This window comes from Mixophyes fleayi, chromosome 6 (assembly GCF_038048845.1).
Source record: "Mixophyes fleayi isolate aMixFle1 chromosome 6, aMixFle1.hap1, whole genome shotgun sequence".
Taxonomy (NCBI): Eukaryota; Metazoa; Chordata; class Amphibia; order Anura; family Limnodynastidae; genus Mixophyes; species Mixophyes fleayi.
Genome location: NC_134407.1, coordinates 172778998 through 172803488, shown reverse-complemented (window position 1 = coordinate 172803488; position 24491 = coordinate 172778998). Strand labels below are relative to the sequence as shown.

Here is a 24491-nt window from a genome sequence, read left to right as displayed (position 1 = left end):
TCACATTATCATAATAATACATATGCCCACAAAATAGGTGGGCTGATGTATTTTAATATTTAACTATGCCAATAAATAAGGAGAAAGAGTAAAGCTGGGTACATACACTTTTGAAAACTACTTCAGATAGGATATCTGTAACCAGTGGTGGGCTGGCAAATTTTAGCCCGGGGGGCAAGACTCAACTCAGCAGCTTATTTTAAAGGGAAAAAAATGCAGGTGACCCAGCTCAAGATAGCACACCATTGAGACCGGCCTGGGGGGGGGGGGGGGCAGATGCCCACCTGCCCCAGTCTGTAATGATTTTACCAACGTCTGAAAGTCTTGAAGAGCAAGTTGATTCATGTGTACACATCTACACAATTTACCTTCAGATCTGTGATCTTCATCTGTCATAACCATCTGCTGAACAGATTGTGACTCTGTACACTCTATAGAAATATGACTACACTGCTGGTCCTAAGTGCATACACACTTCCACATTTACCCAATATTTTTCCACCTTTGGTACAATAAGACATTATCGTGGGAGCGTACACACTCTTGCAATATCTGATCAAACAGTCGTTTATCGTGTGTTCTGCGCTATAATTGTATTAGTGTGTACCCAGCTTAAACTAGCAATAGCAGCAGTATAGTAAATTAAAAGATTCATTATACTTTAGATTAGGGAAGGAAATAAAATATATATTTACAGAGTCATCTATACAGATGATTCAATGCTTAAATACATGTATGATATTATGCGTGTAATACAGGAGCAGTTTAAAACAGTCTCCCCAGGATTACTCAGTATCAAATGATTAAATCAAATCATGCTTAAAGAATTAAGCTCTGCCTCGAGTAAACTCTGATAAAGTAAGGAAATCCATTAATTTGAATGTTATTTTTCTTGTATACAAATTATAAATATTAATACATTTCAATATATGCTCTTATATTAGTTTAACATCATAGCCTGGCATTGCCAATCCCAGATTATATAGTATATGTAGAAGCACACTGGTTCTAAATGCTTTAAAGAACGTCTAGACCCTGGCTTTCTGCATTAGATTTGGCGTTAGTTGGCTTGTCAACGTCTAATAGAGAAGGACCACTGATCACATTGACTGTTTTGGACCATATCACATGCTTTATTCAGCAATCAAAATAATTAAAAACATCTCAAATTATTATACAATTACAAAACAGGTACAGATCCTATGGTTTCAGTTCAAACCCCATGATATCGCTGTCTAGGTTTGGGTTGGACAAAGATGGAGAACAGCGACAGGAAGGGGTAGAAGAGAAGAGGAGATTGAGGAGGAGGAATGTAGAAGAGGGCAAAGCAAAACAAGGTGCTAATGACACCAATACAGACAGGACCTTTTGACCTTGTGTTCACGGGAAAGGGGTTTAAAAGAAGTGATAAGAGTGGAACAGAATAGCACCTTAAATTCCTCAAGTGGTAGGGAATTTGGGGGAATAAATATGGACAATAGATCCTTCTATTGCTTAGCACCAAAAATGGAAGCTACTGTGGAGAAGACCATCAAAGAAGCAGTGAGACCATAGCACCAATGGAATGGGACATGACAGTGAGGTAGTATCAGAATATAAAAAAACATTAATACTCTACACTGCTCACCCTTCTAACACTGGAAGAACCTTCAACATAGTGATGTGTGGAGTTTTCAGTATGACAAGGATGAAGCTCAGCATGGAGGAGAAACTTCAAGAATGATCAAGTAGGAAGCAGAAGAAGACACTCACACAGAGAGGAAAATAAACAACCTTTTCATTATTCCAAAACACTCTCCACACACCTTCAATTTTATTTTTTCATATTTATTTTTTTGCCACCTGAACAAATAAAAACAAAAAAAACATTTTTTTTTTTTAAAAAAAGGTGCATTACATGAAATGATTTGGTTTACTCCTCTTCTACTTTAGGATCATCGATCCCACATTCTCGTCATCTCAAATCCAGGGACAGTCATAGGTAGGACATTCCAATTTTTTCCAAAGTGGAGTGGACATCTTCTGGATCATAGGATGGCCAATTCATGTAAGCAGGGGGGCACAGATAATGGGAGAGGTGAAAAATCTCCATTCCGTGAACACAAATTCACACGGGTGTGGTCTGTCCTTTGAGAGATGTTTTTCAAAGCATGACTATCTGTTTGTTTTTTCGTGTAATGCTTTCGGAAACAAGAAAAGTTTTAGAGATGAGAGGAACAACAATTTCAAGTCCGCATGAGATATTCTCCTGTCCTGGTATTTGTGTTTTGTTTTTACACGAAGCAGACTGGTCCGATGTCAATTCCGAATTCCTGGTCTGCAGCTCCAATATCCATGGGTGCAACATCGGTAAAGGGCAGGCGTGATGTCTTTGATGTCTTGTATTCAATGACGGTCTTACCCCATTGTCCTGTGTGTTGCTGTAGAAGGAACAAAGGTCATTAGGACAGAGTTTCACTGATAGATTTTTCCAAACCTTCTGGTTTAAAATGGATGCATTTCAATAGGATTTTTTAATGAAAAATCAGTTACAGATTCTGAAGTGTAGTGAAACCAAGTAGGACATCAAAGGTCACTTACCGTGCAACCATCCTCTGTGACACTGAATGTGAATCGGCTATTGCCCTCAGGTCTGATTTCAATATCATTGGAGCCTTGCAGAAGCAGGGCCTTCTTCAGGTTGCCAGTTTCTTGGTCCATGTAAGCCACGCTGTTCTTACAGTGGTAGGTGATGTTTTGAGAGGCTTCGGTGGACATGAGGCGGAGGAAGGAGAGTTGGATGGCAATATCAGCTGGGTCAGATCCCTCACTACCATATTCAAACTATGGGTAAGAAAAGAAACTCACTCATTAGATTTAGGATGAAATTGTTATGCTTCTGAAACTGATTTAATCCATAATAATAATATATTATTATTATTCCACCAGATCTAACAATATTGGTAAAAATATAATTAACATTGGTAAAAGATATTTTTCATGTCTTCAATCTCACCTGGAATCCATCGCTCATTGTCTCTCCAAACCAGACATGCTTCTTCTCACGTGGGTTCTTGCTAGTGTACCAGTTCTTCTGTGGAATGCTGGATTGAGTGGGATATACACAGGTCTCTCCAGTTTCCATGTTACAGAAGACCTTGACGGCATCAAGAGTGCATCCCTGGTTGGGGTCAATCCAGTACTCACCTGAACAAAGAAGAGGAAGTCAATAAGAAAGTGCAACAAAAGAAATGAAATAGCTTTTTGGAAGATCTGTGCAAAAGATAGAAATGTTGTCTAGGGATGGAAGAAAAAAGAAATGATAAATATATATTCAGTATTACCGCTCTTCCAGTCAGAGTGGCACATCTTCAGGTCACGGCAGGTGCGGGCTGGGTTCTTCTTGGTACCCTCGGGACTGCGGATGTTCTCAATCTGCTTGCTCAAGCTCTTAAGAGTGGTGTCTACTTCCAGATCGCGGTCACGCATCACACTGGCCTCATCAGCACGGTATAATCTTTCAGATTTCTCTTGAGGAGGTTGGGGCATGAACATGTCAAATCCACCACTTGGGGGACCAGGAGGACCTGGGGGACCAGGAGGTCCAGGAGGACCCTAAAAAAGTGTCATAGATGAAGTTAGAAAACACATTGTATTGAAAATGAAAACGAAAATAAAGATTTAGAGGCCACTATAGAGAATCATTACTAGATAAGCAACAACGTGCTCTGACCAAAATTTCAGACTTGTTTATAAGTGAAGGAACTAAGAATATATATACTCACAGCAGGACCAACATCACCAGTACGACCACGTGGGCCAGGGGGACCGATGGGACCAGGCAGACCATTAGAACCGTCCTTACCAGGGTTGCCAGAAGATCCAGGTGGACCCTATAGTGGACAAGCCACAGAGTTAATAATATCAATCTGAAGATCATGTTTGCAAACCAGAACATATATTTATTTTCGAAACACATGTTCTAAATTTTACAATGTGTTTACTGGAAAGTGATAAAAGATTGTACTTACTCTTGGACCAGCAGGGCCAGAAGCACCAGATGGACCTTGTTCTCCAGAATGACCCTGAAATAAAGATAGGTTATTGCTATTTTTATCTGAAGCTTCAGAAATAAAAATAAAAATTCAGTTGAGAAGACTAGATCCCATATATTCTGGATTCTAAAGGTAGAGTTGAGCTGGTGCATGACAACTTCTAAACAAAAGTGAATAAGCTTCCTAGATATGAAATCAAGATAATTAAAATACATTTTAATGAAAGTAAACTAATATTATATTGAATATAATCATACACAGAATCAGTGGAAAGTTTATAAACATAAAGTAGGTTGAGTAGGAATATTGTATAACAGTGTTAAAGGGGAAACAAATATATAAACAGCAAACATAAGGAAAATAAAAAGGGCATAAGTAGAAGAACTATAGCCTATGGAACTTACAGGGGGGCCAGGTGGTCCGGGAAGACCATTAAATCCTCTGTGTCCCTTCATGCCTCTCTCTCCTTGTTCTCCAGCCTCACCCTTGTCACCACGTGGGCCTGCAGGTCCCTATGAAAAGGAGATGAGAATAATTAGGAGAGAGTGAGAGTGATTATTCTCATAATAATGAGAATAATTTAGGGGAGAGTGTAGAAATTATAGGTCAATGAAAATAAGAGTATAACTTACAGAGGGGCCACGAGCACCAGAAGGACCAGCGGGGCCAGCAGGACCAGAAGGACCCTAAGAGTAGACAGAGAAACAAATTACATATATATCTGAACAGTCTGTGTCTTCCTCACAAACTGCAATAATCAACAAAAACAATCAAGACAGAAAATACTTAAAGACATCTAACATGGTGATTCCTTTGTGGTTAGGGGACTATATGACCTTGCCTTGGCAAGAAGGCTATTTGAGAATTGTGTAATAATGTCCTTTGAACTGGACACCAAAGGGGTACTAAACAATGTACAGGTTCTAAATAAATAACAGTGAAGGAATAAGATGTTTTTTGGAAAATTACAAAGATGCACGCAGTAAAAATCCTGGATTAGTCGGACAACTCCAGATTAAACAGTCGGGCTGTCACCTAAGTAATAGTGACCAGAGCGTTAACTTCAGTTGAATTGAGAACTACAGCAATTTAATAGCAAAACATATGGAGTAAATCAATGTGCTAGATACATAAATGTAGTTCTGAAAGTGATTTAGTTTAGTGTATTAGTTTAGTATATAGTCCTAGTAATCTAAGCCTCTCAGCAACTATTTTGGGTAACAAAATAATACAGTAAACAGTACAACTAGGACTTCTATAAAAAATGGTAATGCTATCTAAGAGGTAGAAAATCCACTTAAAAATTAGGAAATCTCATTGGCCAACAATATGGACTAAAGTCCTGATTACAATTTCAGAGACCAGTAATTGCTATACTTACAGTCTCGCCACGATCGCCATTCTTTCCAGCAGGACCAGCTGGGCCAGGGGCACCAGGGGCACCAGGAGCACCAGGAGGACCAGCAGGTCCGCTCTCACCACGATCACCCTATATTAATGAAGGTCACACGGTTAGGTTGAGGTGCCACCTTTAATACACATAAGTAGAATAAATGAGATTCAACTGAACAAAAAACATGGCTGTAGCAACTTACCTTAGGGCCAGCAGAACCATCACGACCAGGGGCACCTTCAGATCCAGTAGAACCCTAAACACATAGCACAAGAGAAATGTGAGCTCTATCATAGCTAATCTGTTTTAGAGAAAATCCAATGCACATTGGCTCATAATTAATCAATGAGATATAATCTGATTTTATCACCTGTTTATAGATAATAGCATACCCACAATACTATAAACACTTTTTATATCCTTTTGTAGGCCTATGCAACTATTTTTTCATCTCTAAACCTATCCCCGGGCGAACCAACTATGTATGTTTTTTTTTTTAATCTTGTGGCCATTATACAAAAAAATAAACAGGTGCATAGGAGCAAATGCTCAATATAAGTCATACTACAGAGGATGTCATGGGGATTTCTTCAAGTTACTGATATACTCAGGAAAACTTACCTCACGACCAGATTCACCGGGAGGTCCAGCTAAGCCTGGTGGGCCAGCAGGGCCAGGGGGACCACGTTCACCACTGGGGCCAGATGAGCCTTGTTTGCCGGGTTCACCCTAAAATGTTGTAAGACAGTATTATTTATATGCCAAGCAAAAATAAATTAAGTTACTAGTATTACACTACCATCACTAAATAACAAAATAGTAAAGCAATGTATATATGTATTTATCAATAATGATGTCTGTATAGATGATACTTATCACACTTGAGGTAAAGGTTCCATTGGATAGGTCATAGTTACAGTGGTATTCTTACATCTATTTGCAAGCGACGACAATCTTACTAGGAGATGGTAAATGCCCATCTGAAGGTGTCTCCCATTTGTTCATGAAATAGGTTCTTACAAGATCATAATGAAATCTGTGATATCTACTGCATGTGTTATGTTAAAATGAGGAGGAAAGATCATATTGGAAATATAATTCCTCCTCATGTATATAATTATGTACTGAGTCCTACTGACCATTTCAAATGGGGCAACGGTCTTTTTGAAATGAATGTGTGATATATATGTGTCCCTGTATAAATTTCAAGGTGATACTCACAGTGGGTCCTGGAAGACCTGGGTAGCCTCTTTCTCCTCTCTGTCCAGGAAGACCAACGGTACCACGAGTTCCAGCAATACCTTGAGGTCCGGGAATACCAGCAGCTCCCTACAGCAGAGTGACCATTAGACTCAAATCCACCACATAAAAACCACCTTTCATATGTCATTGTTTTATGTATTTATTACTTTTAATTATTTTGTGCACACATTATTTTAGCCTAGAGAATCAAAGGCTGTGTTTAATGGGTTCACAAAGAATGCTGTAAACATTGAATATTAAATACATATGGGCCAAGTGGTAAATTAAACTTTTCAGAATTCCATAAAGACACTTAAGATCTTTGTTATAGCAAAATGAGTAATCAGATGTAGAGTGAAGGAAGCACTTACAGGAGGTCCATCACCACCAGGAGATCCTTTCTCGCCAGGAGGTCCGGGAGGTCCACCTGCTCCAGGTTCACCGGGACGTCCAGCTGGGCCAGTCTCACCACGTGGTCCTTTCTGTCCTTCTTTTCCAGATGGTCCAGATGGTCCAGGAGGTCCAGCATTGCCCTAGAGAGTAATCCAAGTATAACATGAAGTCTACACATGTGGTATAAGCTATGTCCTACACCGTGAACTACACATCTTGGTTGGTTCATTTGTTATAGAATTGTAAATGAATTATAACAATGATGGCAAAACTGAGTAAGTAACTGAAGTTGAGAGGTACTTACAGAGGGGCCGGGAGGTCCAACGCGTCCGGCAGCACCAGGGAAGCCAGTAGCACCCTAAAGATAGGAGAGAAAGGTTAGGGCATATGTTGAATAGGATTAACCATGGTGACATAACTAGATCAGAAGTAAAGGCTTCAGGGATGTATATGTACATGGCACTGAACATATAAGGAGCCAGTATGGAATGGCCATACTATGATAATATATCTAGTGTTCAGGCCAATGTGAATTCTAAAATGTGTCTTATATAGAGTACTCCCAGGTAATTTCAGAAATAGCTATTTGTTAAGTTTTTATCAGGATATGAGTAGGAAGTAATTTGTGCTTTTGTTTCTAAACCTAAACGCATTGCAGTATAAAGATATAAAATAAACAAATACTCTTACACTCTATCCATTTTCTATCCAGGCATTTAAATACAGATAAAGTTTATATTTAAGCAAATAATATTTGCATTGTGAAGCACTGCAGAAAGTTCACTAAAGACTATCTCATCTGTATGGCTGCCTCCAATCATATGGCACCCGTTTTCAAACATGGATGCTAGTGGATTTAGTGGACTATTCATACTCACAGGGGAACCAGCGGGACCGCGAGAACCTTTGGGACCAGGAGCACCAATTGCACCCTGAAAAAAGAACGAGGTACATTGATATTGTTGTCATTTATTGGTTATGATTTGATAGATTTTTTTAAGGGTCGGCACAGAGACTTACAGCAGGGCCGGCAGCACCAGTGGGACCACCAGGGCCGGGAGGTCCAGCATCTCCTTTAAGACCAGCATCACCTTGTTCTCCCTTGGCACCAGGTTGACCATCAGCACCCTAGATGGAGAGAAGATGAAGAGGTCAGTAAGAGTAGTGTGTTGCTAGTAGATGATGTCTTAATCATTTGTTTTATTTCAATAGCTTGTTATTAACTAATTCATTAACTAATGGTTAAATGATTACTAAGTTTGAGCAACATTGACTTCAATGATCAAGCTTTAGTGGGTCTTCAATTACTTGGTTGTTAAAAAAGCCCAAATTGTACGTAACTGGTATAGTCAACCATATTGATTAAGAAACTGCCTCATTTGAGCTCAATCCACAATCTCCCCAAAATATGTTGTGTCACTTAATGGTAGTTAAAAGTGGATTTATGCACCTGACACTATTGAAGGGATCTCAGTTAATTGTGCGGGAGATACAGCTAGAGCCAATTATGTTTAGTTTGGGGGAAAATGTATTTGAGTTTCAAAGAGAAAAAAAGAAAGGACAGAGCCCACCAAATAGGGCTTTATTTTTATAGGAGGTAATTGAAAGATATCACAAGTATGTATTGGCCAAAAGTGTCTGTTAGTGTCTATCAGTTTTGTGGAATTATCAAAACAATAATTTTCAGCACTGTGACGATGTGGTCCTTTATTTTGCAGTAAATACAGCTAAGAACAACTAAGTTTATGAGGTTCAGGGCACTTCATTTGCTAAATGCAATACTTTCAAATGCACTGAGTATTTTCTAGGCTGGTCAAGGTTTTAAATGTTAAGTGGACTGTGGAAATAATATGTTGGCTCGGCAGGAGAACATACATTTAAGTAGAATACTCACAGGGGGACCAGCAAATCCAGCAGGGCCAGAAGGACCAGGCTCACCACGCTCACCCTATGGGAGAAATAAGGATCTCTTTGTAATAAACCATCACACAATGGATCCAGAAAAGGGATAGATTGATTTAGAGTTGATACTTACGGGAGCACCACGGGCACCAGTGGGACCAGAAGGACCAGCGGGACCAGCTTCACCCTGTAGAGAAGAACAGTTTGTAATATGGTTGGGGTAATCTGGGCCCACAAGAAAACCCAAGTAACTACACGGGCCTACTATGGGAGGGAAAATAATATATTTTATTTAGTACTCATATAATACATAATAATGGACATATTTATATAGTAATTGCTTGATAACAGAGGGCAATATAATTATTCAAAGCTTGCCTTGTGTATAATGGGTACTTTTAGTGTGGCATTGACCAGTCTATAATGTTAATGACTGCAATGTAGTAATAATACAGTCACTCACAACCGTATTCTAGTATTAATTATAGATATAGAGAGCTTCCTTTTAGGAATCTGTTGCTGCTATTTGTAATCCGTAAGAGTTCAGAGACCGGGGCTATTTGTAAGTGTGATACCTGGTCACTAGAATGAATGTCTGCAGTTTGGGTGTTCCGACAATGATGTAATAAGCACAGTTGCGCTGTCACTTACCTTGTCACCAGGAGAACCAGAAGGACCAGGAGGACCAATAGGACCAGTCAAACCTCTAGCACCATCTTTGCCAGGAGCACCATCGCTACCCTTAGGACCTTGGTCGCCCTGGATGGGAGAAGTGTTTATTGTAAGTTTCAGGTATGAACTCCACAATATAGTATAACAATCAAGTAGCAGTTAAAAGAAATGACCTTTGTGCACAAAGAGTGAATGTGAAAGGTAGGTGCACAGGATACACACTATAGATAAAATGCACACGTAGGATTGGACAAAAGACATCAATGAGTATGAAAAAGTTAAGAAGAAGATCAATGGTTAGAATAAAATAATTTAATTCACAAAGAGGAAAGAGAAGTGTGGTTATAAATGAAGATCAGGTAAGGTAATAAGGTTGTGGTCATGGATTGGCACTTACTCTGTCACCCTTGTTACCAGGCAGACCAGCAGAACCACGCTCACCGGGCATTCCCTGAAGACCAGAAGGTCCTTGACCACCGGCGCTACCTGGAGCACCAGCTTCACCCTATTATCAGATACAGATAACATAATATAAAAATTTAGACAACGTATAACACAACCTATGACCACAATAAAACTAGTTCCCTGAGGCTAAATAGATATGCGCCACACATCAATATGTTTGAAGGGTTTTGAATTAATGACCCCATAGATCTATAGTAGAAACCAAATTATCCTGAATTTAAGGTACCTTAGCCCCTTACATTTTTGTGATAACATAATCATGATCTTACGTTTCATTGATCTGTATAGAATTTCTAAATTAACCAGTAAACCTATATTATCCTCCATATTACTGCTATTTTTAAACCACCCCATCGTTCACCATAGAATCCATAAATTGCAGATATAATATGTTGGCATGAACTCACCTTAGCACCATCGTTACCAGGAGAGCCATTAGAACCACGGGGTCCCTGAGAACCAGGAGGACCTTGGGCACCGCGTTCACCAGGGAAACCTCTTTCACCCTAGATAAGGTAGAACAATTATGGATCAGAAAAGTATATTGCATGACCTGGTCTTTAAGGGAGAAGTAGAAAGTCTGAATGGAAAGCAAAAGATCTGGAGACGGCTAAATCTCTATCTCTATCAGTCATATTTCTTTATTGGTTAGGAGTCAACAGAACCTATTTCCTAAGGATTGTAAGTTCATAGCTTCAAGAATATCTGTTGTGAAGACATTAGTACTAAGAATAGTAAAAGTACCTTCACAGAAGCATAGGTAGGTGTATCATGTGAAGGACCAAGCTATACTTAAATTCTTCACCTGGATTCAATCAAATACATCTCCCTGGAATGCTAGGCTAACACATTTGTGTACAGTCTAGGTGGTAAAGGACTGAATGTTTGCATAATGCTGTACTTTTCATATGTATAGGAATTGTAGCACTTGATATAAAGAACAGGATACTCACTCTTGGGCCAGAAGGACCAGAGGGACCAACATCTCCAGGAGCACCCTATGATGAAAAAGACCAATGTTACTATCAAGCAATCAATAAAAAAGTGGCTAAATATAGTAAATGTAATCTGAAATATTAAATAAAAATATTGTACATTGTAATAAAAGGCATGGACATTATTTGCTGTTTGGACTAAATAAGCATTTTCAACATATATGTATAATGCAAATATTGAACCCTAGTAGACGGAAGCTGCCATGTTTGTTACAAAGCCATGTAGCCTCTGTTAGAGATGGCAATAGCAACACGGCATCCACCATGCACTATGAAGTAGACAACAAAAATGTCCTTCACCACAAAGCACAAACAATTACAAATGATGTTTTATAAATTTGCTCTTTAAGACAAAGAAACATCTACATTTATGGTATATATTTGTGAATGTTGCAAAGTGATCTGTTAAACAGCATAACCTGGAAGTTATTTCAATATCTATGTCAAAATACACAACTGCAATCCAACAAGGCGGATTCTTTTTCCTCACCTGTTCACCGGGTTTGCCACTCTCACCAGGAGCACCTGGAGATCCGGGAAGACCCTGCAAAATGAAAGAAAATGTTGTGATATTGTATCTAGGAGATCGGTACTATATTTGAGTGATCCTGTGACAGAAAGATGCCAACATCTGAACATCACTTTTGGGGGGTCACTTTTCTGCTGCATGTGCATGTATATAGGTCATGCATGACACACTTAATGTGCGCATATGATACTACTGTAATGTCATGTCCATTAAACAAGGTCATAAGAGGATCATATTTTAAATAGTAAACCCAATACTGAGAATACTATCCAGCACTAACAACATCATAGGGACATTGTCAAGGACAAAAATTTCAATGGAGAAAATGTTAAATGTCTGGAAATTAGGGAAAACAACTATGCACTATGTATAAGTACTTACTTGGAATCCAGGAGGTCCACCAGCACCTTGTTCACCTCTCTCACCAGCGGGACCCTGTAGAGCAAAGGAAGGATTGATTATATCTGCTGAGAAATCAATAAATCAATAGTGGAAGGAAGAAATATTTATACTTACAGCAGGGCCAGGGGGACCTTGAGCACCAACTTCACCATCTTTACCAGCGGCACCCTATTAGGAATGAGAAATCATTTGTATGAGAGATCACCACCAACTCGCCATCAGGGCATAGAAAATCGGTACTACTCAAGTACAACTTATCTGAGGCTACCAAGCTATCTTTCAATGAATGAAGATATTTCCAACTGTAAACTGCCTTCCATGTACTACCCTTCAATTACTGAAGATTGTGTAAGGAATAAATATATATATATATATATATATATATATATATATATATTCATGAGACTGCCTTTTAGGTGTTGGATTGTATGAGTAATGAATACGGAGATCGCCAACCTACAATCATCTACAATTCAAAAAACAAAGTTGTCTTATTTAAATGTTAGCTTGCTCTTCTCAGAAATGGGTGGTTAATGATTTTTCTTTATTTCTAAATAAAGACTACCTCTATTATTAAATAAAAACTTCCTGTCTATACCCTATACTTCTCTAAACAACTCTCTCCTCATTGACCACAACACATTAATAGCGACTATTCACAGAGCTTAATGTCTGTGTGCTCTATGGACCACCCTCCAGGACAACATAAGAGTGCCCACATGGGGGCAAAATTAAAGAATTAAAGATACTCACAATAGCACCAGGGGGGCCAGCAACTCCTCTCTCTCCAGGCTTTCCAGGCTCACCCTATTGAAGCAACAAAGAGATGTTAGATCAAATGAGAATCAATAAGACAGTCGGTTAACAATATGTTAAAATTTGTAAGAATAATGTTCCTGTGACAGGTAATAACTTCACAAGCAGTAGGTACTTACAGCAGCTCCTTTAGGTCCAGGGAATCCCATTACACCAGATTGGCCTCTAGCACCAGGTGGGCCAGGGGGTCCGGAGCGGCCATCTTGACCAGGGGCACCCTGTATTAAAATAATGTCATAGGTTAGAAAATAAGATGAGTCAAAGATATGAGAAACAAGGTTATGGAAGATGAGGAGAGCAACTTACAGCAGGGCCAGTTTTGCCATCAGGGCCAGGACTACCAGGGCTACCAGTTAGACCCTAGAAAAGAGGAAAGGAAAACATGGTCACATTGTGTTCAATAAGTGAGGCCTACAAAGTACAACTAATTTCCATATTATACATTTCCTATTCTCATGGACACATTCTTCTTTTAGGTTGGCTATAAAAATAAATATTTCTTAATGTGGTACAGTTGGTTTAAATATTCTTCATACTTAAGTCTGTATAACAGTCCAATTACATGTCCATTTGTTGGCCTGCAACCTACCAATACTTCTGCTAAACCCTATGTTAGCCTATTGTTGTCTTATTTATATTCTAGGGTGACCTCTCACCTTAGCACCAGGAAGACCAGGCTCGCCAGGGCGACCAGATTCACCAGGAGATCCTTTGGGACCAACAGAGCCAACTGGACCACGTTCACCAGGGGGACCCTAGTTTACAGCAAGAGAAAATGTTTTATAAAGTGAGAAAGTGAAGCCTTAGGTGACTAAGATTCAATAATAGAACAATTCTTCACAAGTGTGTAACATAAAATCAAATGTCACTATAAATTTCATTTTCATAATAGTCAGGTCAAGTCATGTCATGGGTATGGGACATCTTCAAGTTATGGAACATCTTAAAGTTCCAAATTAAGTAATTAATTATAGACTGGTCTTACCTTAGGGCCAGAAGCACCATCAGCACCAGGGAAACCACGGCTTCCAGGGGCACCCTGTCAATAAAAGAGACATGGTCAACCAAGTCTTATATGGATGGTGGAGTCAAAAAAAGAATGGTAAAATAAATCAGAATAAACAGAAGACAAAAATATAGAAACATCATTATTTTAATAGTAGTATATTAAAGGAAATTGTGAACTTTAGGAGACAATAATGAATGTAACTAAGGGCCTATATCATCATAACATGTTATAAGTATGGGTAAGTCTATGACACCTGCTAGGCCAACTGATTTCAAACCAGTTAGTTCCTATCTATTAAATGATGGTAAAATCAAGTATTTAATCATTTAAAAATAGGCATCTTTGTTTCCCATTAATGCTCAGTTAAGTTCAATGAAAAAACCCCCCAATAAAAATTGATTATCAAAATAATCAAATCATTATTTTCCTTGCTCTGTAAAGTGCATCCTTCAGTAACACACAGTGGAGTCAGCTATTTTGTGTGTCAAATCAAAATCCATGAAACACAACCAATTAATTCACTAGGAAGTAATAACTAGAACAGGTGTTATGGTGATGTCACTCTTTTAACCGATAGGCAGTCTCAGTTCAAGGAAGGGCTGGCTCCACTGTGTGAAGGTGACTAGTGCACTGTAATACTTATCACTGCATATAGACCAGTTTGTCAACTGTATTCCTGAACCCTACCAGTAGGATGGGTATTAACATGTGCAGGTACACTGAGCCATTCAGTCACATTTATGCAAAAATGATGTGTCCATGGCATACACTACAGTGATTAACCAGATGGAAATTTGAATTCTTCAATGGCTGATGACTGAAAGGACTGTGTGTAAGCAATGAGTTTTGGTTTTTAGTAGTGTGATTTGCATACATTTGGAGAAACTTTAGTTTTAGCTTGGTCAGGGTAAATGCCAAATATCTGGAGATGATTTCTGAAAATGAATGCACAGGTAACTTGAAAAGGTGGTGTAACCTACCATATCTTCCTATTCTAGTAGGGTATAGAAAATGAAAGGAAACATCTTATTTGCCATTTGCTTAACTGTCCCCTATGAATTAATTTTTTTAAATTTCTTCAGTGTCCCCCTATCGAACAAGACCAAATAGTTCTGTGTGATACTGCACCTTGTTTTAACACTATAGTGGAATAATGGTTATAACACTATAAGATCCTTATTTCTTTTCAGTATTTCTCCACATATTTACATAGAGGATGTTATGGATGAATTAAAATATATATGTCCATGGTAAATGTTTTAATAACCATAACATAAGGTTTATGCAGGCTCTAGATACTGCAGAAGAAGAGTTGTATATAGTTGGTAAAATGATGCTTGGTATCTATTGTACAATTATGTCATTTTTCTATTGTCCTCCATCTACAAGGCCAAAGTGTAAACCTTGGCACTGTGAGGATGGTTAGGTTGGCATAAAAGTGTTTTTTGATTACTTACACGTTCACCAGCAGGTCCAGAAAGTCCAGCAGGTCCAGGCTCACCACGGGATCCTCTCTTTCCTTCTTCACCAGAGGGACCTGGGGGTCCTGCAACACCAGATGGTCCCTGAGAGGCAACAGAAAGATGAGCAGTGTGGCCTGACCATGATTACATTAATTCAGTCAAAAAGTTAATTGTGGAAGGTACTTACGGGTTCTCCCTTAGCGCCAGGCTCACCCTTGTTTCCTTGAGCACCAGGTTCACCCTAGATTAGACACAATGTAAAATGTTATTTAATGTACTGTAATACATATATAATTCATCTAGCATGCCGTTAACTTTCATACACCAGCATTAAAGGCCCTTAGGCTTTTCAAATTACAACCTACCTTTAACAGATGGCAAGCACTGATCAGCCATTAATTATCATTGGGCATGCATTATTGAACATCTATATTATGTTATGCTAAAGTAATAGTTTGTTCATACAGCACATGTCTGAAGGCCTAGTAATTTCCATAGTAATTTTAAACTTTATACTTACATTGTTACCTTTGGGACCAGGAGCACCTCCAGGGCCTTGATTTCCGGGAGCACCACGGGCACCAGGGAATCCGGGAGCGCCAGCAATACCAGGAGCACCCTACATTGTACAAGGACCAATAAATTGTATATTACTCAGAGCAAAGAGACATGTTTGAGATATTTAGGTACAGAACAAAGTGATGAGGACATCTAGTGGGAGAGATAGAGATGACAGAGGGTAGAGTGGGTAAGTAGGAAAAAGTAAAAAGTGCATGTGCTAGTGTAACAGACTGTTCAGTTTTATGGGTACTTACAGTGCCGCCCTTGGCACCAGGTTGACCATCAGTACCAGGGTTTCCCTGAAATACAGAAGAATACATCAGTCAGTGATGATGTCTTGATAATGATGAGCTTAAATAATGATAAAACTTGAGTAACAAGTTGCCAAAGGCACTTACAGAGGGACCAGAAGCGCCAGCTTGCCCAGGAGTGCCAGGTTCACCGCGAGCACCTTGAGGACCATCGGGACCACGGGATCCTTGGGGACCAGCATCACCCTGTATGGTACAAAAGATGGGTCACTGAAGAACATGAGTGGAACCATTCAGTCAGTGGGGTCTATCCTTTAATACTGAGTGGAGACTTCCATGTAACACATACAATTCACAAAATAACTAGAGCGGTACTAGATGATATAGAGTGTGCTCACTACTATGTTTCAGTATGATTTTCAGTTCAATTATAAATCTCCCAATTAGGCAGATTCCCTAATGAGCATTAAAATCTTGATATATTTTACCTGTTATTTTCCTTATGTGATTGTGTAGATGTTTGAACACAGAATCTCACATCTTCTAAAGTCTTACCTTGGGGCCAACACCGCCTGGGAATCCTGGTGGTCCGCTGGGACCAGTGGGACCCTAAAACATAAGAAAATGTAATGTAAAATAGATTGTTCTAACAATAAGAGATTTCTTTCCACCACAAAAACACCAATGCTGGACATAACTAATAAATAATAATAATAATAATAATAATAATTAATGAGCACTAGTCCTGAAAACCGACTATAAAAGTACAGGTTACCATCAGTAATTTATAGATACACATAATTTGCCCTTTCCAAATAACTTCATTTAATAAGCCATTGAGACCACTTACAGGGGGACCAGCAGCACCAGGAGAACCATCATTACCACGAGCACCCTATTGAAAAAAAGGAAAAAGATTCTTATTAATACCTTTTACAAATAAACATCTCCAAATAGGGCTCAGGTAAGTCATCCAATACACTTACAGCAGGGCCAGAAGGACCGGGACGACCTCTCTCACCAGAGAGACCGCGTGGACCCTGAAGAAGAAGAATACATGTGATTAACTAACTATTCAACAATATTCTGCACCTGAGGTGGACTATAGCAGTACTTTTCCCTAGATATATGATATTATCTCTTTATTAAATAGATGTTTCACATAAATATATAAAATTGTGCCGTTATCTTTCATTAAAATGCCAAAGAAACTCACATTGATATTCATGACCTTTAGCTTCTAAAGATTATGATTGTGGAAGGTATTACTACTGTGTGTTGTTTTGCCCCATATGAGTTTTGGACAATGGAGGAACCTTAGCATTGAGGCTTATTGTGGCTTTAGGCCTACTGACTCACCAGGGCTTGGGGTCTACTTGCCCACTACATGTGCCATGAGAGACACATACTGCCAACTACATCTTTAGAAAAATAAAATGACTAAGCATGTATGTGTCTTCATTCCTCCAGATTTCTCAGCTTTCTTGAGTCTGTTGTGTAATTGTTCTAATCTAATATTAAAGCTGAGTAAGTAATAAACTATTCCTTAAACTAATGGCACTTGGTATTGTCCCAGTTGTCTGTTCCAACGGCTACAGGAATTATATTATTTTATTCTATCTTACCTGTCTTGCAAAATGAATACTGTCAACTAAATTACCCACAATGCTATGCAGTGATTAATGTTCCCACTGATACATGACATATTACCCTGCCCCCTCAACAGCAACAAGTTCCCTATTTATTTTACATGCCAGAAGTTGCACAGAAACATGGAAGCCTAATAATATCAATGTAAAAACATAAATGCAACCTACCACTTGTCCAGGAGCACCATTCTCACCAGGATTGCCAGGTTCACCCTAAAAGAGATGGAGGACAACACAATGAGATCATCAAGTCCAGAATGTTGGTCAGGGAGAGATAATCCATGATCCCTCTCTAGACAACACCTACCTTGGGACCAGCAGGACCAGTGTCACCCTTAGCACCATCAAGACCATTGAAACCCTAGGTAGAAGATGGGGAGAGAAGTATTGCATTAGATCTTGTACTAATGTTACTGGATCACTAAAATGTCCTGAGGATAGGGTTGTGATGTAGAACTCACTCTGTGTCCCTTCATTCCTGGAAGACCAGCAGTTCCTGGAAGACCACGGGCACCCTGAAATTAAATAGTGAGACCATTAAGTTAATAAGATGCACTTGGACCACTAACAAGCAGGATATTATCATTTGAAAATACATTCAACTAAGGACACCCTATATGATTTAATTATCTACAACCACTGCTTAATAAAAACAACTAATGGAATAATTCAATTACAATTTCTGTTTCTTCATAATAAGTTCTACTAGAGATATTAATCAGTTAAATACTTTTGTTCCCTCTCAGTTGGGTAACACCATCCAATACAGGCCTAGTGACACCAATGAAATCCCTTGTCATCTTGTGATGCTTCCATACTACAGGACTTTAAGAAGCATTTTCTTAAATGACACAAACATCTTACCTGTGGGCCTGGGGGTCCACGTTCACCAGGGCGGCCAGGTTTGCCAGCTTCACCCTTTTGGGAAAAGAAGACCACAAGTTATTTACAAAGATGCTAAAACAAACCTATTGACAAGGTAATTATCCAACACTGAGTAGGTGGAGAATCCATTAGAATGTGCAGTTTCTAAACTCAACTATGGTACTGCCTTAAACCTATTCTTAGTCTATCACTACAACAGTAGTACAGAAAGCATGCTAATGTATATGTTTGGAATGGTATGTAGTGATACAAAATACAATTGTGTATGCCAATGGGAGGCAACTCATGACTCCCCAACTACAGTGGGACTTCAAGGTCCAGCATGCCTAGCAGATGAATACCCCCAGATTGCCTATTCCTGGTATAGGCAGTAAAATATCTTCCTCACAGTTATGGCATAGATAGTTGTATTTTGTTCCATTTTCTCCAGTTTCTGATCTGTGACAGTAAAACTTGGTCTTAAAGAAACATATGTAAATATGAATCTGTTACAGGGAAAGTTAGAGGAAGCTCAATTCATTACCAGGAGAAGAAACTAACAGTCCCTAGAAAACTTAGGTTGTTGTATGTAAGTTTGACGCCTTTGGATAACAATGTGATCTGATTGGGTTTAGAACAAATTGTTGACTATGAGTAAAATGAAATGACATTTTGCCAATGTGTGTGATCTTTGTGAACAACATACTTACATCATCACCATTCTTTCCTGGAGGTCCTGAGGGGCCACGGGGTCCCATAGCACCCTGAAAAAGAGTCATTAATTAATTAATTGGTACAAAGGGACATTTCTATTAAAAGACTAGTTAAAATGGTTTTAGAAATACTATGATAACATTATCAGGAAATGCTCTTCTATAGATCCACTAAATGTGGGGAAAAGCACAAGAGAGTAAGAAAGATCCCCAAGGAAGATATATATATATATATATATATATATATATATATATATATATATATATATATTGCCATACAAGTACCTACATATACTGTATGTATGTTAGCATACATTTGTTATTTGTGTGCTTACAGCCCATGTTTTCCATTAAATAAGTTTATAGGTGTAAAGCATTACAATTAATAAAGGATAATAGGGTCCATGGATCTGCATGGGGAATACACAACACTCAGTGACTGCAATACTTCTGGACAGATGTCTTTGATTGTGCAGTGTGTAAGGCCCAGTGAAAACACTTTGAGGACCTCTGATCTAGATGACTAGTGTGCTATCTTAATGTCTCATAGAAAGGGACATGATGGTGTGGTTGTAGTGAGTGTGGAGGATGAGCACAGAAGTGGCTCCAGAAGAAATTAGGAACAGTAAAGTGAACTCTAGTTCTAACATCATCTCTGCACTGACGCAGCAAGTAGTAGGCCATGCAAAGTATAACGCCTGGTAATACTATCTCAGGCCCAGTGACATCATGAAATCCATTTCATGTAATGTATGAAAAAACACTTACAGCAGCACCAGCTTCACCGGGTTCACCAGGGGGTCCTTGGAATCCTTGAGGTCCCTGTGGAAGGAAAAGAGGAGTCAGATTAGATCATTGCTACAACACATCCCTCAGTTCAGAAGAGCAGAGGGGACATGGTGGCTCCCAGCAATCCCCAAGTTGATACTTTAGATACTTACAGGTGAACCAGATGGGCCAGGGGGACCACGGGGACCCATTGGACCCTAAAATTAGAAAAAGAAAAGTAAGGTTGAGAATACATCTCCCAAGACCAGCTAAACTCTATTGAAGGCACTGTCCTGTCCCATCTATTTGAAGATGCTCCCAGTAATCATAGTAGGTGTTTAATTATTTTCTTTGTGGCTTAGTCACTACATTAAAGCTTTAAGTACTTCTCTATAGATACAGTAACTTTTTTTTATCCCCAATAATAATCCTATGTTTGCACTATGCCTTCTAGAGGGGCTCCACAGAAGCCAAATCTTACCATAGGGCCAGGCATGGAAACACCAGCAGACTTCTCATCATAACCGTAAGACATTTGAGGAGCAAAGTTCTGCAGAAGAGAAAAAAAGAAATTATTAGCAATTAACAGTGGTCTACCATCATGGAGTCCAAGAAAGTGAGAAGGGTGATCAGGTGGAGTACTTACTCCGCCAAGGCCAGGTGGGCCTGGGGGTCCAGGTAGGCCAGGTTGTCCAGGAATGCCATCTCTGCCAGGTGGGCCGGGTAGTCCCTACACATAAAAAGCAATTGCATAATTATTTACAACTAATTACATCATCACCAAAGATAACTACGTGTGCATATGTGATATGAAGTAATTAATGCAAGTTGAATGTTTAAGGTACAAGTCAGAACAGAATGATTATGTGGTAGAGCATTCTGAGCTGAGCTTTCAAGCTACCCTGATTTGCAGCTCAGAGTATTAAATTCAGAGGGCAAAGTTCAGTCTTATTCTACAGAGAGAACCTGTCTAAAAGTTGAAGTCTAGTCAGTTGTACGTAATTTTATATACATATATTAGTCTCTGCCTAAATGATGGATGTGATGCCACTGCTACATAAGCCCAGCAAGGTGCATGTGTTGTTGGGCCTCATGTCTGACACTTACCCTATCTCCCTTTGGTCCAATGTCTCCCTTGGGACCCTGGAAGAAAAAAAAAGTCAGAAAAAAGAATGAGATAAAAACAATGATAAAGGCCGAATAAAGGGCATATGATATATTTTTACATATCTTGGCACACCAATGACTCACCTCTACATAGGAGCCTTCGGGGTCATCACCTGTTGAATAGATAGAGAAGTCAAAATTCAAAATGCTTCTTTAATAATCCTCAGCTACAAGTACTAAAACACTTTTCTAAATAGGACATGTAACTGAATCACAGTCAAGGATTGACTGTATAGAAATCTTACGTCCTAAACCCTGGCATTTTCAGCTTGATGGCAGATAACTAAGTTGGATACCAATTAATGAAAATCTCTTAATCACCAATTATAAATGGTTAGATGATATTTCTCTTTACCATTATCGTCTTTGCAAACTGGACAGCATTCTCCATCAGGTATATGTGGGTTGGCGCAGGTGATGTCATCACAGACTATTTCATCGCAAAGGATATTTCCACTGTCGCATACACAGATATGGCAATCGTCTGTTTTCCATACATCCTTGTCATTATACCTAATACCGCGTTGGCTGCATTGGGAATAGTCGACTGCAGGAGACAAAACAGTAACAAAATAAAAATGAGTGTTTAATAAAAAAGCTAAATCATTGCAAATGACCTATGCATTGTATATAGTATAGACATGTGATAAGCGATTGGTCAATACTCATCAATTCCATTTTTATTTAATAGGCCAGATGTACAAAATAGACATGAATGTAATTTTAAATATGTTCAGCGCAGAATTACAGCTGTTTCAATCTGTATTTATAAGGTGATAATTCACCTTATGATTAACCTGCATGGACTGTACCAAAAGGGTTAAACAAGAAAGGCAGCTGTGGTTTTTAAACTTTTCAGCAACATCTGGTTTAAAAGAAAAAAAAAAGGGAAAAAATAGATCATCTGGTTCCCATCAGCCAGGCTCAGTGACAGGGGTGGAAGCTGCCAAAATCACTGAGGGTGGGAGGAGGAAGGGGAACGGAATATTTTGGAAGAGTCCAATGTTTTCCAGCCTATGGTCTCTTCCAAAGCAATGTGCATCATTAGTGCTCTTGATCCAAGAGGGACAAAAGAGGGGAAAATAATGTACTGCTGAGGGCAGTAGGAGGAGGAAGAAAAGGAATTTGAGAAGGTGCAAACGTTTTTGGGTGGGAGTGGAGGCTGGTAGTGTTAGCTTGTGCTGGAGGAGGAGGAGGAACCTGTGGCCTCTGCAGATGGCGAGGTACAGGATGAGACATGTTCAGGTACTAGTGGAATGTTAAAGAAGACAAGGAGAATTGTCTCAAAAGAAAGTAAATGACAGGTATATTATTCACTGCCGCAAGCTACAATGCACAGTCTGAGAAGTAAAAAACAAACCAAAAACATTTTCCTCTAAGTCGTTTCTAAATATAATATTTTCAGCAACTGAAGAATTAAAAAAATGTCTAAATTGTCTTTAAATTATTTATAACTATTTTCAAATTAATTATGTGATCCAAGCAGGTGTTAAGCAACTATTGCAAATGGAAATTAAAAACTTTGCGCACCACACCCGTCCACTGGCCTGCAATGCCAAATGTTTCCACAGAGTGGCAATGATGTAGATTTGGTATGAGAATTAATAAAACGTGAAAAAAAAAACAAAAAACTTTTTAATATATAAATTATGTTCTGTAAGTTAAATCTGTTGATTTTAATGAATAACCATATTTTTAAAGAATAATCTAATTAGCAATTGCTATGACCTAGGATAGCAACCACAACAATAGGTTTTGCATTGCTCCTGAACCTTTACTTGCCGCCACCAGGTGGCAGCAGTATAATATCATTGTGGACCAATATGTTAAGTTAGCATCCCGATGCTGAAGTTCTGAAGTTATGTCTAGACTTTTTTTTTATACTGGAATCTGTTAACATTCCCCAATGAATCATTCCTTAGCATGTTTTATTATCCCGTTCCCCCCACCTGATGAGTTTAACAGATTGTAATGAAAGCCACATGCATGTTTGCATTCAGCAAGCCCTCTTTTTAAAGCACTCACACAATGCAATCATGAGATAATATGTTTTCAATAAAAACATTGCATGAAATCATACAGGAAGGGGGGATTACATGAATCCCACCCCCACTCTTCTTGGACGGCTCCTCCTAACACTTTCACAGACCCCCACGCTGCCAACATTTTAACCCATGTTAAATAAGACAAAAAATAAACCTTACAAAGTTATTATTTTTTAATCATGCATTAACATATAAGTCACGTGACTTCTCAGAGCCCTCCAATACTGCCATTAAATATTCCGTATTATTCCAAAGAACATTATAATGCAATGACATTTCTCAATATTATATTTCCAAACTAAACTCTATAGCAGAAGTAGGTAGCCTGTCATTCTTCAGCACCTGTGGAATTATGTCTCAGCATACCCTTTAAAGCATGCTAGGACATATAGATCCACAATAAATGGAGATGTTTGCCTAACTATGCTCAAATATCAGAGAATGTTTAAGACAATTGAATAAACTGCGAAAAACAATTGGGACATTTGAGGTGCGTACATCTAAGTTGCAGATGAGCACATGCAGATCAGCATGGATTACAGAACAATAGACGGTAAGACATGTCTGACAATGGCTTAAGAATAGGAGTACTCACGGTCATCTTCTCCTTGACATTTTGCTGCTAGGATCGTTGCTGCTATTACCAGCAGTAATCTTGTATCCACAAAGCTGAACATGTCTAGATTTTAGACATGTAGACTCTCCGTGGTCCTGTCAAGAATTTCTTAGGTCCTAGTCATACAGGGGTAGATTTAGTGGTATAGTTCCAATGCAGACCCCAGCAGAAACTTCCTACTGTGTCTCAGCTGGACAGGGTCCCTTTTTATATCTATCCACCACTTAGAGAGGTGGGGTCCGGGAATCCTGCTTTCTCTATCCTTTTTTTTAAGGTTGGAACACTGGTCCAGCCCTTTAACCAATACCAAATCTCATACACAGCCTCATAAGAAAAAAACACTTCAAACAAAGCGAGCCCCTCCCTGTAGAGAACAGAACTATAGCAATTTAGCTCGAATCACTGTATACAGATAGACAGCAGAAGATCCATTTTCATTCAAATTAAACTTTACCAGGACAATATCTATACATATAAAACTGTTTTATTTTGGAATTGGTAAACCTGGGTCATTATTTTCTGTTATTATGAGGAGAACAGAG

At 38.9% G+C, this 24491-nt stretch overlaps 1 protein-coding gene across 1 annotated transcript; it reads right to left on the bottom strand.

The window, feature by feature from the left end:
* Window positions 1–1105: 1105 nt before the first annotated feature.
* Window positions 1106–24143, bottom strand: COL1A1 (collagen type I alpha 1 chain). The gene is made up of 51 exons (XM_075177242.1): window positions 23929–24143; window positions 21644–21835; window positions 21373–21401; window positions 21229–21264; window positions 20768–20851; window positions 20603–20671; window positions 20295–20339; window positions 20122–20175; window positions 19351–19404; window positions 18641–18694; window positions 18238–18291; window positions 18084–18137; window positions 17945–17989; window positions 17114–17167; window positions 16978–17022; window positions 16683–16736; window positions 16275–16373; window positions 16131–16175; window positions 15836–15934; window positions 15503–15556; window positions 15310–15417; window positions 13829–13882; window positions 13500–13598; window positions 13150–13203; window positions 12963–13061; window positions 12781–12834; window positions 12142–12195; window positions 12007–12060; window positions 11587–11640; window positions 11055–11099; window positions 10509–10607; window positions 10034–10141; window positions 9616–9723; window positions 9098–9151; window positions 8957–9010; window positions 8083–8190; window positions 7941–7994; window positions 7367–7420; window positions 7041–7202; window positions 6649–6756; window positions 6049–6156; window positions 5630–5683; window positions 5416–5523; window positions 4667–4720; window positions 4439–4546; window positions 4011–4064; window positions 3765–3872; window positions 3324–3594; window positions 2996–3186; window positions 2581–2823; window positions 1106–2420 (listed from the first exon to the last, which is right to left on the bottom strand). Exons 1-51 carry the CDS (start codon window positions 24008–24010, stop codon window positions 2274–2276), a joined length of 4332 nt encoding a protein of 1443 aa, XP_075033343.1. The 5' UTR covers window positions 24011–24143; the 3' UTR covers window positions 1106–2273.
* Window positions 24144–24491: the final 348 nt, after the last annotated feature.

Bases quoted from the DNA above. Each gene is read 5' to 3' on its own strand.
- COL1A1 (XM_075177242.1), bottom strand. From the start codon at position 24,010: ATGTTCAGCTTTGTGGATACAAGATTACTGCTGGTAATAGCAGCAACG. The intron at 15,418-15,502 runs GTAAGTACCTTC...GTTGCCTCTCAG, and splicing joins CTGGCGCTAAGGGAGAACCC to GGACCATCTGGTGTTGCAGG. The intron at 7,203-7,366 runs GTAAGTACCTCT...ATTACTCTCTAG, and splicing joins TTGGACCTCCCGGCCCCTCT to GGCAATGCTGGACCTCCTGG.